This window comes from Bubalus kerabau, chromosome 1 (genome assembly GCF_029407905.1).
Source record: "Bubalus kerabau isolate K-KA32 ecotype Philippines breed swamp buffalo chromosome 1, PCC_UOA_SB_1v2, whole genome shotgun sequence".
Lineage (NCBI taxonomy): Eukaryota > Metazoa > Chordata > Mammalia > Artiodactyla > Bovidae > Bubalus > Bubalus kerabau.
Window position 1 is genome coordinate 33,574,821 of NC_073624.1, and position 12,258 is coordinate 33,587,078.

Sequence of the window (12,258 nt, forward strand, 5' to 3'; positions counted from 1 at the left end):
AATAACCTGGCAATTCACAAAAGGAGCTCCAAACACAAATGGCCTATATATACATTGGCAAAGGTGCTCAACCTCATTAGAAATCAGAAAAATGCATATAAAAACCACAGCAAGATACATTAGCACTTCCTCCCAATACAAAACATGCATTTTCGCAAAATATTGGAAGCACTGGGGAAGATGGAGACCAGCAGGAATTCTCAGTCACTGTTAATGGAAGTGTAAACTGGCACAATCACTTTGGAGAAAAGTTGGCCATAATGAAGGCAAGTTGAGGATGTACAGATCCCATGACTCAGCAATTCTTCACAATGGCTTCAAAATAAAAATTAACCAAAAGCCCATCAAAAGTAGAATGGATCAATAAGTTCTGGGATATTCATACAATGAAACACTACACAATGATGAGAATAAATGAACTACAGCTTCACACAGTAAAAAGGATGAATTATAGCCACATAACGCTGAGCAGCAGAAGAAAAACACATACATATACATGCATATATTCAAACTTGAAAGAAAGCTGAAGTACGTCTTTAGGGAGGCATGAGCTATGCTTGTGCTCTGATTAGTCGCTCAGTCTTGTCTGGCTCTTTTTGACCACATGGACTGTAGCCCGCCAGGCTCCTCTGTCCATGGGGATTCTCCAGGCATGAATACTTGAGTGGGTTGCCATGCCTTCCTCCAGGGGATCTTCCCAATTCAGGGATAGAACCCAGGTCTCCAGCATTGCAGGCGGATTCTTTACTGTCAGAGCCACCAGGGAAGCCCAAGAATACTGGAGGCATACATAGCAAAATGTTCAAGGAAATGATGACCATAAAAGTCAAAGTGGTAATTATATTTTAAGGAATAAAGACAGTGACGTTAAAGGTGTGTTGGAGGGTCTTTGGAGGAAGTTGGTGATATTCTTTACTTGGTGATAGTTGCACAAACATTTACTTTTTCACTTAACAGTACATATATGTTATATTTACTTCTGTATTTTGCAACAAAAAAGATTCAAAAGGACAAATGAGTTAATTACCAATTGGCTATTTCCACCATGAATAAACAATGAATTCAAGGTTGAAATTATCGTGCCCACTCAGGGGACTCTAGGCCATTGATATGCAGGGTTTTTTTTTTTTGGCTTTTTTGGAGGTGGGGAGTTGGTGCTTGGAGGGTTAATTCTGCAGGAAAAAAATCATGATAGCCTCCTTTTTTCCCATTCAGAACAAAAATAAATTGAATAAGGCACATGGAAAAATATGTATATTTTAGGTTCCCACAATATTGCATAGAAAATGCCAATTAAAAAACTGATTTTTTAGTTACTAATATAACTTGTTTTCTGGGCATATTTGTGAATTGGCAGCATAGAGGATCCTTTCTAGTCTCTCATTACTTACTTTTTCATAGTTTAGTTCAAATCCTATTGGTAAATTATAATTGTCTAGGGAACTACTAGAGCTGTTTTCAAAAAATGATGCCCAGGTTTTACATATATAAAGACTTCTAGGTGATTCTAACATACAGCCAAGGTTAGGAATCACTACAGCTCTTTGAAATTCACAGGTGATATATTTTATCCTCAAAGTAATCATACTTGAGGTAGGTATGGCATCCCCACCTCAACGGGGCAAACCATGGCTTAGACAAGCACTTTGCCCAAAATTCACATCTAATTAATGACAAAGTGAAAGCCAGCACTAGCTTATTCCATCCAATAACACATTTACTCCAATTGTTAAGTGCCTATTGTGGGACAGGTACGGCATCAGGCAATGAGGAGAGAGAGAAGAATTCTATGTGGCTCTTGGCTTAACTGTACACCTCCCTGAGCATCTCTCACTCTACCTGTGCTGGGCAATATAGAGCTATATAGCACAGGGAACTGTATTCAATATTCTGTAACAAACTATAATGGAAAAGAATGTGAAAAAGAATGTGTATATATGTGTGTGTTTGGGAAAACTGAATCATTTTGCTGTACAGCAAAAATCAATACAACTTTATAAATCTACCATGGCTGTGCATGCATGCTAAATTGCTTCAGTCGTGTCCCACTCTGTGTGACCCTATGGACTGTAGCCTGCCAGGTTTCTCTGTCCATGGGCTTCTCCAGGCAAGAATACTGGAGTCGGTTGCCATGCCCTCTTCTAGGGGATCTTCCCAACCCAGGGATTGAACCCACATCTCTTTAAGTCTCCTGAATTGGTAGGCGAATTCTTTACCACTAGAGCCACCTGGGAAGCCTAAATTAACTATATCTCGATAAAATAAAACTTTTTTGAAAGTCTGAGTTTGAAATGAGTCAAAGGCCATATTGGGAAGCTGGGTGGACAGATACAGCTCTGGTCTAAGCCTGGTTGAAAATAATTGCTATGTAATCTACTTCCTTAAACCTGGACCTATAGTATCAGCATTCTTTATAAATTAATTTATAGAAATTAACATAGAGTAGATGAAGTAAGAGTATGAGAGGAAATACACTGGATACTAGGTGTATCCTGTATACCACAGATTCAGAAGAAAGATTCATCTTCCAGTTATCTAAACATACTCCTGGAGCAAAGCTGTGGTTGGGAGGTTAGGCAGCATTGAGAATCATAAACTCAGCAGAATATTTTCTGAAAATGTTATGAGGATGAGTGACCACTCTAGAGAGACTTTAAAGACACGACATGGGACACTTGGCAGAACTTCACCATAAAATATCATGTATGAAACGAGTTGCCAGTCCAGGTTCGATGCACGATACTGGATGCTTGGGGCTGGTGCACGGGGACGACCCAGAGGGATGGAATGGGGAGGGAGGAGGGAGGAGGGTTCAGGATGGGGAACACATGTATACCTGTGGCGGATTCATTTTGATATTTGGCAAAACTAATACAATTATGTAAAGTTTAAAAAATAAAATAAAAAAAAATGGTAACACCAATGTTTCTATTCATATAAAAATCCAGGAAATAAAATAACCTTTATTGCAATATCCTCCGTCTCCATGGGACGCAGACGTCGTGTTGATTGCTCGTAGTTGTCCAGGTGATATCTTCCAGGCTGCTTCCTGTTTATAGTTTTTGGCTGCTGCATTCCAAACGGAAAAGAACACAAGTTGAAGTGCTATGAAAAAAACTGAGGTTTTACTGAACATTAACTCACAAGGTTGCTGCTGCATTTACAGTCTAAGAAAAAGAAGTAAAGTGAATTGTCATATTTTAATTATTTCTATGGCATCCCTCCACTCCCCCGCAAAGCAAACAATAATCAAAAAGTGTTATACACTCATTTTAAACCTAATTCACAAACTTTTTAAAGAAAAATGAAAATATGAAGATGTGATATTCGTAAATGATGGAAGTTAAAATGCTGAGCACCAAACTAGGCTCTGGCTAGTCTTTCTCTACTTTTCTGGATGAATAGACCCAGGCGATTAAAAAAAGTGTGTGTCATGGCAAAAGACAAGCAGGCTAACTTAGGTTAAACTAGAGTCTACTTGTTAGGCCATCAGGCTTGTAAGTGTTCCAACAGTACATTTTTGGTCACCCTCTGAATTACGAGGATTTTGAGTCTGATACACTCACATAAATCAGACGAGACTACATGTCACCCGAAGATCCATGGTGGGATGAGGAAAAGCATAACGATCTAGGATTTCTTTGCTCAAACATGTATATTATTTCATGTGTGCTCAGTCACTCAGTCATGTTCGACTCTTTGCAACCCCATGGACTGTTACCCACCAGGCTTCTCTGTCCATTGGATTTTCCAGGCAAGAATACTGGAGTGGGTTGCCATTTCCTCCCCCAGGGGACCTTCCTGATCCAAGGATTGCACCCACGTCACTTGCATCTCTTGCACTGGTTGTGCTATGCTTAGTTGCTCAGTCATGACTGACTCTTTGGGACCCCATGGACTGTAGCCCATCAGGCTCCTCCGTCCATGGGGATTCTCCAGGCAAGAATACTGGAGTGGGTTGCCATGCCCTTCTCCAGGGTATCTTTCCAACCCAGGGATTGAAACCAGGTCTCCCGCATTCCTGATTCTTTACCATATGAGCCACCAGGGAAGCCCGAAAGACACAGATGGAGGAGCTGGGGGATGAACTCAGGGCCTTGTACATGTGAAGTATGCACTCTACCTCAGAGCTACACGCCCTTGCACTGGCAGGCAGATTCTTTACCACTGCACCACCTGGGAAGCCCATATTATTTCATAAGGAGATCTATAAGCACTATAGAATGATCTAGTCTTTCTCAAATATTACAGCATTATTGTTCTGAGCCAAAGTACTAAAGCATCCATAATATGGAGGATGTCAGCTAAGGCTAGACAATCTTCCTATACTTAAACTTGAATTAGGTCATGACTAGAAGCTTCTGTTATTCTCTCATTTTGAATTTAATTTCACACAGATAGAGACAAATGGTTGAAGAAAGGTAGGAAATTCAGCTCTGTTAACCTCTAAGTCATAAATTATATAAGCTCAAAATTTGTCCCAGAAATCTTGTAAGCAACTATTTTAACATAAATAACTATCTGTAGTACTTACGGAGACTACCAAAGATAAATACACTTCAAAACTATCAAATAACCTAAGAGAAAACAAAAACAAAAGATTCTATAATTGAAAAACTGATTTTTTGGCTTTGGAACATTAGGTTTAGCTTTTTTGATAAATCTGTCGAGTTCTATTATGAGAATCATGCATGACCTCAAATAATCAGCAATTTAATCCCAACAAGATAATGCTGTCCAGTTTACATCCATTAGTGTATCAACCGCATTACCCTGGTAGCTCAGATGGTAAAGAATCTGACTGCAATGTAGGAGACCTGGGTTCAATCTCTGGGTCGAGAAGATCCCCTGGAGAAGGGGATGGCTACTCACTCCAGTATTCTTGCCTGGAGAATACTATGGACAGAGGAGCCTGGAGGGCTACAGTCCACAGGGTTGCAAAGAGTTGGACACAACTGTGTGATTAACACTTTCACTTTAGGGCTTCACTGGCGGCTCAGACCATAATCAAACTAATTAAGTAACAAATGCTAGGCTACATGCCAATCAATATGCAGATTAAAAAGCCACGGAGAAGAACTAGCAACGGTTCTGTCACACAGAAACTGTTGAATGCATTTTAAACTTGAAAAAGAAAGAGAGAAAAAAAGAGAATGTTCACGACATTTTTAGTTTTGTTTTTCTTCTCAGAGTCCTCCTAGATAACCTCACAGGGGATGGGGCAGAGAGTCACTAACTATCCTTTCAGCTGAGTATTTTCCCCACACAAGACCTGTCTACATCTGTACATATATTTGCTGTCTTCTAGAGTCTTAACTTCTATAGTAGTATCACCCCCAGAGGTCCAAAGGGATGACTTCATGTTCTTCGCAAACCTAAGGAGAGGGGTGGGAGGAGGAGATGTGTTGACAGAGATTTGAGTCCGAATCTCACAGATGTAATTTGAAGAGGCTCTGGCACTAGAAAGTCACTAATTCTCCATGGAGCTTCCGCAGCCAAAACCACTTAGCTCTAAGCTTTTACAGAATACATAGCTTCTTAAGCACTCTCAAGAAGGAGTTTCCATTCGTGTTCTTTTCAAACACATAGCTTTTTTTCTCTCCATTTCTAAAAGTTTGTCATTTGTGGTTTGGCGCATCGGCAGTTGATGAATGGCCCCAAAAGACATCAGAAGTCCAGTCTGGTTTCAATAACCCCAAAGATATTGGCGGCATCTAAAGGGGATTCTTTTTTCCATCCAACCTTCACTCAGTTTAACTTTTCATGCATCCCTCCTCTCATGCAAAAGACTCTTCAGAATCCCCTCACTCTGCACACTTGACCTCCTCTGTCCCTTCTGCTGAGGTCATCTCCCTCCACTCATCCCCACGTCTCTGGAAGATGATCTAATAATTTCTTTGGGAACCTATCACCCAAAAGGTGACAAGGTTGGTTCTCATCAACTGCCTGAGTTTCCTCTTGCTTCAAAGTGTAGACGCTCTATGACGTGTTCCCATCTCGGTGTCTGTGTCCACACAAGAGCACACAAGCATCTCAGACTTTGTCACTCCAGTATCTACAAGCATGAATGGTAGTTCCTTCTCAGACAAAAAAAAAAAAAATCACACCTGCTTAACAAAATAGCTCAACAGAGAGTAAAAAAATAACTTCAGGAAAGCAGAAGAAATCAACAAGTCTAAGACAGCCCAGTGCTTGTCTTAAGTATTTTTAGCAGTTTTAAACACACTGTGAAGAAAATTTAATGCAGAATGACTTCCTATGAAGGCTCTCCAAGCCTCAACTCCTTCCTGTCAGGAGACTGCATGTCCATTTTTGTTTCGTTACCCAAATGGTAGATATATTCACATATTCTCTAATAGTAAATGAATAATTATTAACTTGCAACTAATTTTAGACAAACTCTTTTCTACATTACTCTTATGAAATAGACATATTAATTTTAAAGACTTTCTTTGGAATTGTTCAGACACAGCTTTCAAGAAAGTGGTATAATCTAGTCCCATTATTTTAAGTATTATCTGATGATCAATGGCTCTTAAATTTACACCTCCAAGGGTGACTTCTCTTCTTGGATGCCAATAAATATCTCAAAATTATCATGTGCAAAATATACCTCTTGATTCCATCTCAACAGCAACCTACTCATTTCTCAGCTTCCCTATTTCAGTTATTGACTCTGCCATCTACTCAGTAGTCAAGCCAATCACCTAGGATTCATCCTTGAGTCTTCTTTCTCCTTCCTCATCTCCATTTAATCCATCAGCAAGCCTCCATCAGCTCCACCCAAAAAAATGTATGCTGAATTGGATAACTTCTCACAAGGTCCACTGCAACCAAAACAAATTCTAACCATCCCCATTTCTTGCTATGCCATTATAATGACCTCTTTACTGGTCCATCTGTTCTACTCTTGTCCCTAGTGACCACTCTCCCCTCAGTAGTTATAGTGATCCTTTAAGCATATAAACAAAATTACATGCGTCCCTACTTTAAACCCTCCAACGGTTTCCTATTGCTTGTCAATAGAATCCAAACTCTCTCCCTGGTTTAAAGGACCTGCAATCCTTGTTCTTTACCCACCTGCCAATGCAGGAGATGTAAGAGATGCAGGTTCGGTCCTTGGATTGGGAAGATTCCCTGGAGGAGGAAATGGCAACCCCCTCCGGTATTCTCGCCTGGAGAATCCCATGGACAGAGGAGCCTGGCAGGTTACAATCCATAGGGTTGCAGGGAGTCGGACACAACCAAAGCAACTTTTAGCACTTAATCCTTGCTCCTAGTTCATTTTATCTCTCTCTTCCTTACCAGGCATCAGTCATAGTGCCCCTCTGCTCTTTGAACACACCAAATTAATTCCCACTTCACTGTCACAAGCAGCTGCTGCCGAGAAATCATCTGGCCCCTTTCTAGGCCTCTGCAGAAGAGGTACCGACAGGTTTCAGCTCCAATGACAGCTCTTCAGAGGGACCTTCTGGAGAATGACTACCCTGCTCTGAGGACACCAGTTGCTCTCTAACACCTTCTTTAATTTTCTTCCAACAGGGAAATGATCTCATCTTTTTACTTTTTATCATCTGACTCCTGCCTCAAGAAAGCAAACTCTGAGACAAGAAAGATCCTGCCTGCCTTGCTCAGAGCTACATCGACAGGTCTTGACACAATGCATAGGGCAGTTTCTAAGTCTGGAAACACAAGCTAATATATAATACTTGTAACATTTCATGTAAAATATGAAAAATAATATCAACTGTTTCCAGGCTTTACAGAGATATGAGTAAATATTTCTGAAATGGATGAACAAACGGGTTCAGGAGTCACAAGACTTGGGTTTTAATTCTGACTATTGTTGTTTAGTCACTAAGTCATGTCCAACTCTTTTGCAACTCCATGGACTGTAGCACACCAGGCTCCTCTGCGCATGGAATTTCCTAGGCAAGAATATCAGAGTGGGTTGCCATTCCTTCTCCGGGGGATCAGCCTGACCCAGGGATCGAACCCACATCTCCTGCCTTGCAGGTGGATTCTTTACCACTGAGCCACCAGGGAAGACCCAATTCTGACTCTGTCACTCACCAATCTTATGACTCTAAAACAACATGCAAATAAAACTATTCATCTAGAAAATAATACAGGTAATGTAATGTAATATATTAAATGAATCAAAAGACATAATGCATCAAAAAGCAAGTTTTAAACTAAAAAGTATAATACAATTAAAGGTATTATAAGAATATGATACATGAGTTTTATTTTGTATTATTTTTATATAAAGCTTGGGGTAGACAACCTCTCTGTTTCCTTTTGAATTAAACATGAGCTGTCCTTCTTGGGATAACCTTTTGATAATTTATAAAGATAAGCCTTATACATTTCTTTATTGATTCTAAACCTATAAGTTTGTTGCAGAAGCAGGTAGTAATTTTTCTTCACGTGTGTGCTCACTCAGTCATGTCTGACTCTTTGCCACCCCCCGGACTGTAGCCCACCAGGCTCTTCTGTCCATGGGATTACCCAGGCAAGAATACCGGAGTGGGTTGCCATGCCCTCCTCCAGGGAATCTTCCCAATCCTGGGACTGCACCCACGTCTCAAGTCTCCTGCATTGGCGGGTGGGTTCTTTACCACAGCGCCACCTGGGAAGCCCCTTTTCTTCACATAGGTTACAAGTAAAGCTGACAATTTCTTCTAATTGCACGCATTTTAAATTATCCATCCTCTGGATGGTCCCTTATTCACAGCTCCCGTAACAAGCAAAACACTTACGACTCCAGTGTGCTTCTTACAGGATTCAAATGGAAGAGACCCTTCACCAGTTCGCCAGCTGTCCTCACCAATCTCGTCACTCAGGAGAAATTCATTCAGCTTCTGAACACTACAAAAGGCAAACAAGCACAGGATAAGGGTTAAAAATAAAACCACCACCAAAGAAGTTCTACCTAAGTAAACAAACTTTTCCCCCAACCATTTCCATGGTAAGCAAGTCAGCTCTAAGAATCATTTTTCAAGACCAACTGGGAATTCAGCTAGGGAATGCCAGGGACTGATGGCCTCGTGGGACTTGAGCCTTTCAGTGCTTAAAATGGAAGAATCTTAGAAAAATGAGAACCTAAATTCAACCAAATCACTCTTGCACTGTTTTTTTTTTTTTTTTTTTTGCAACTGTATTTCTTGTTCAAGACAACAGAATTGCAGAGGAACTTGAAACAAGGTGGTTAAAAATAATACTACTACTAACAAAGGAAGTATCATTATTCTAATTTTAAAAGTGAGGGGGAAAAAAGGTACAGAGAAGTAAGTAAAAGCATGTAGCATATAACACAGAGATCAAGGGTCCTCACCCACTATACAACCTTGCATAAGCATTATTTATATGTTGCCCATATTCCAACAACCTGCATAGAGAGGGTCCTCTCCTCAAAATGTCGGCCAAGATCAGTGGTATCAACATCATCTGGGAGCTTCCTCAAAACAGAGAATCTCAGCCCCCCATCCCCCAAGACCTCCTGAAGCAAAATTTGTATTTTAATTGGCTCCAGAGATGCTTCATAAGCATGATACAGTTTAAGAAGCCCTGCTCTAGAAGAGGAGTTCACAAACATCCTTTCCTGTGTTCTCCAAAGGCTGGACACAAGACCCCTTGCCCCACCGACCCCACCCACCCTAAATTTCTCAAACCTGCAACACAGCATCAGAGTAAAAAGAAAGAATCAAAGAAAACAATAACATAACTTGAAAACACCCTTCCATCAATAAAATGATATACTAAAGAAAAGTCAGTGAACTTGAAAGACGAGAAATGCTCCTTTCAACACACTAGGATGCTAATAGTAGACAAACTGGCTTGGTACAGGCAGCATCACCTATAGAGGAAAAACTGCCTATAGAGGAAAAACTGCATCACCTATAGAGGAAAAACTGCCATTGGTAGGAAACTAGGAAATATATACTTCAAACGAAAGATTTCTTTTTTATTTTTCATTTGAGCTGGTAGTCAAGTGCCCCCAGGTAGGTCTCAGTAGTTTGTTTTTGTGACAGACTAATAAAATGAAGAAAAGTATCTGTATGTATAACTGAATTACTTTGCTGTACAGCGGTTATTAATAAAGGGAGATGCCCTGGTGGCTCAGATGATAGAGAATCTGCCTGCAATGCAGGAGACACAAGAGACAATACAAAATTTAAAAAGATAATATAATACAAAATTTAAAAAGACAGATAATAAAAAAGAGAAGAAAAGTAAATTTAATTCAGTTTGTTGCCCATGAACTTTAAGCCCTATAGCCTCGTATTCCATAGAAACTGCTTACTTTCTTCTGAAACATGAAGGTAAATAAAACCCACTGGGGCAGTCTATCTATTAAACTTCTAAATTTCATTTACAGAAAACAAATCATTAAAAAAAATTTTTTTTTTTTTAACTGAAGTAGGGGCTTCCCTGGTAACTCAGCTGGTAAAGAATCTGCTTGCAATACAGGAGACCTTAGTTCAATTCCTGGTTTGGGAAGATCCCCTGGAGAAGAGATAGGCTACCCACTCCAGTATTCTTGGGCTTCCCTGGTGGCTCAGACAGTAAAGAATCCGTCTGCAATGTGGGAGACCTGGATTTGATCCCTGGGTCAGGAAGATCCCCTGAAGAAGGAAGCAGCAACCCACTCCCGTATTCTTGCCTGGGAAATCCCCGAACAGAGGAGCCTGGCAGGCTACAGTCCATGGGATTGCAGAGTTGGACACAACTTAGCAACTAAACAACAACAACAACAATAGTTGATTTATAATATCATGTCAGTGTCAGGTGTACAGCACAGGAATCGAGATATATATATCTGAATATATATATATATATATATATATATATATACACGCATACTTTTTAGATTCTTTTCCCTTGTAGTTTATTACAAAATATTATGTATAGTTCCCTGTGCTATACAGTAGGTCCTTATTGGTTATCTATTTTATATATATCAGTAGTAGTATGTATATGTTAATTTCATATGAGAAATAATTTTTAATTGAAGTTTAATTGATACAATATTATATAAGTTATAGGTGTACAGTAAAGTGGCTCACAGTTTTTAAAGGTTATACTCCATTTATAGTTACAAAACACTGGCTATATTACCTGTGTTATACAATATATCTTTTGTAGCTTATTTTATGCATAAAAGTTTGGACCTCTTAATGCCCTATGCCTTTGTAGCCCTTCCCTCCTTCCCTTTCCCCAGTGGTAATTACAATACTATAGAGAGCCACTAGTTCTCTATATATCTGTGAACCTCTTTTTTTTTTATATTCACGAGTTCATTGTATTGGGTTGTCCAAAACATTTGTTCAGGCTTTTCCAGAACATCTTGAGGAAAAACCTGAACTAATGTTTTGGCCAACCCAATATTTTTTAGATTTCACTAAAAAGAAATGTTTAAGGAAAGCTTTGACTGAATAATATTCCATTGTATGTATATGCTGTATTTAGTTTATTCATCTGTTGATGGACATTTGGGTTGTTTCACTTTTTGGCTATTGTGATTACTGCTGCTATGAAGATGAGTGTACAGACATCTATTCAAGTCCCTGCTTTCAATTCTTTTGGGTATACACCCAAAACTGGAATTGCTAGATCATATGGTAATTCTATGTTTAATTTTTTGAGCATCTGCCATACTTTTTTTTCCATGGTTCTGGATTCCTGACTCAAATATATTTGAATTATGACAACATGGATAATAAACCTTGAAAACATTATGCTAAATAAGATAAGCCAGGCACACACACAAAAAAACAAAAATTACTTAATTCCACTTCTATGAGGTAGCTAGAATATACAGATTCATAGAGACAGAAAGTCAGTGGTGGTCACCAGGGCCTTGGAAGAGAGGCACAAGGGGAGTTACTGTTTAGTGATTATAGAGTTTCATTTTGAGAAAATGAAAAAGTTCTGGAGATGGACTGTGGTAATGTTTACATGACAGTACTGAAAGCCACTGAACTGTACACTTAAAGTGGTTTAAATGATAAATTGTATGTTGTATATATATTACTGATATTTTAAAAATAATTTCAGAACCAAAAAAAAAAAAAAAAAACAATGAAGAAAAAAAGAGAGTTTGGGGTTCTGCACTCTCTTTAAGTCTTTGACAGCAAAGCCTGATCACACAGACTTGAAAGATGGCATAGAAATGCCTTAGGAAAAGACGTTCCTTTCTTTACTTTTGTAGACTTTGTCATTCTGTTCTAATGTCTTGAAGAGATTGGATTTTAA

General features: G+C 39.3%; 1 protein-coding gene across 8 annotated transcripts in view; it reads right to left on the reverse strand.

The window, feature by feature from the left end:
• The window catches only part of ABCC9 (ATP binding cassette subfamily C member 9), a 161,269-nt gene that overhangs the window by 101,169 nt on the left and 47,842 nt on the right, over positions 1-12,258 (reverse strand). For all 8 annotated transcript variants that reach the window (XR_008711663.1, XR_008711639.1, XR_008711662.1 and 5 more), the window contains 2 exons: positions 8,763-8,871; positions 2,962-3,069 (listed from right to left, as the gene is read on the reverse strand). Coding sequence is in view for 4 of the 8 variants with exons in the window: in XM_055571680.1 (XP_055427655.1) it covers positions 2,962-3,069; positions 8,763-8,871 (217 nt within the window). In the remaining 4 variants the exon portion in view is untranslated. The remainder of the gene's footprint in view (positions 1-2,961; positions 3,070-8,762; positions 8,872-12,258) is intronic.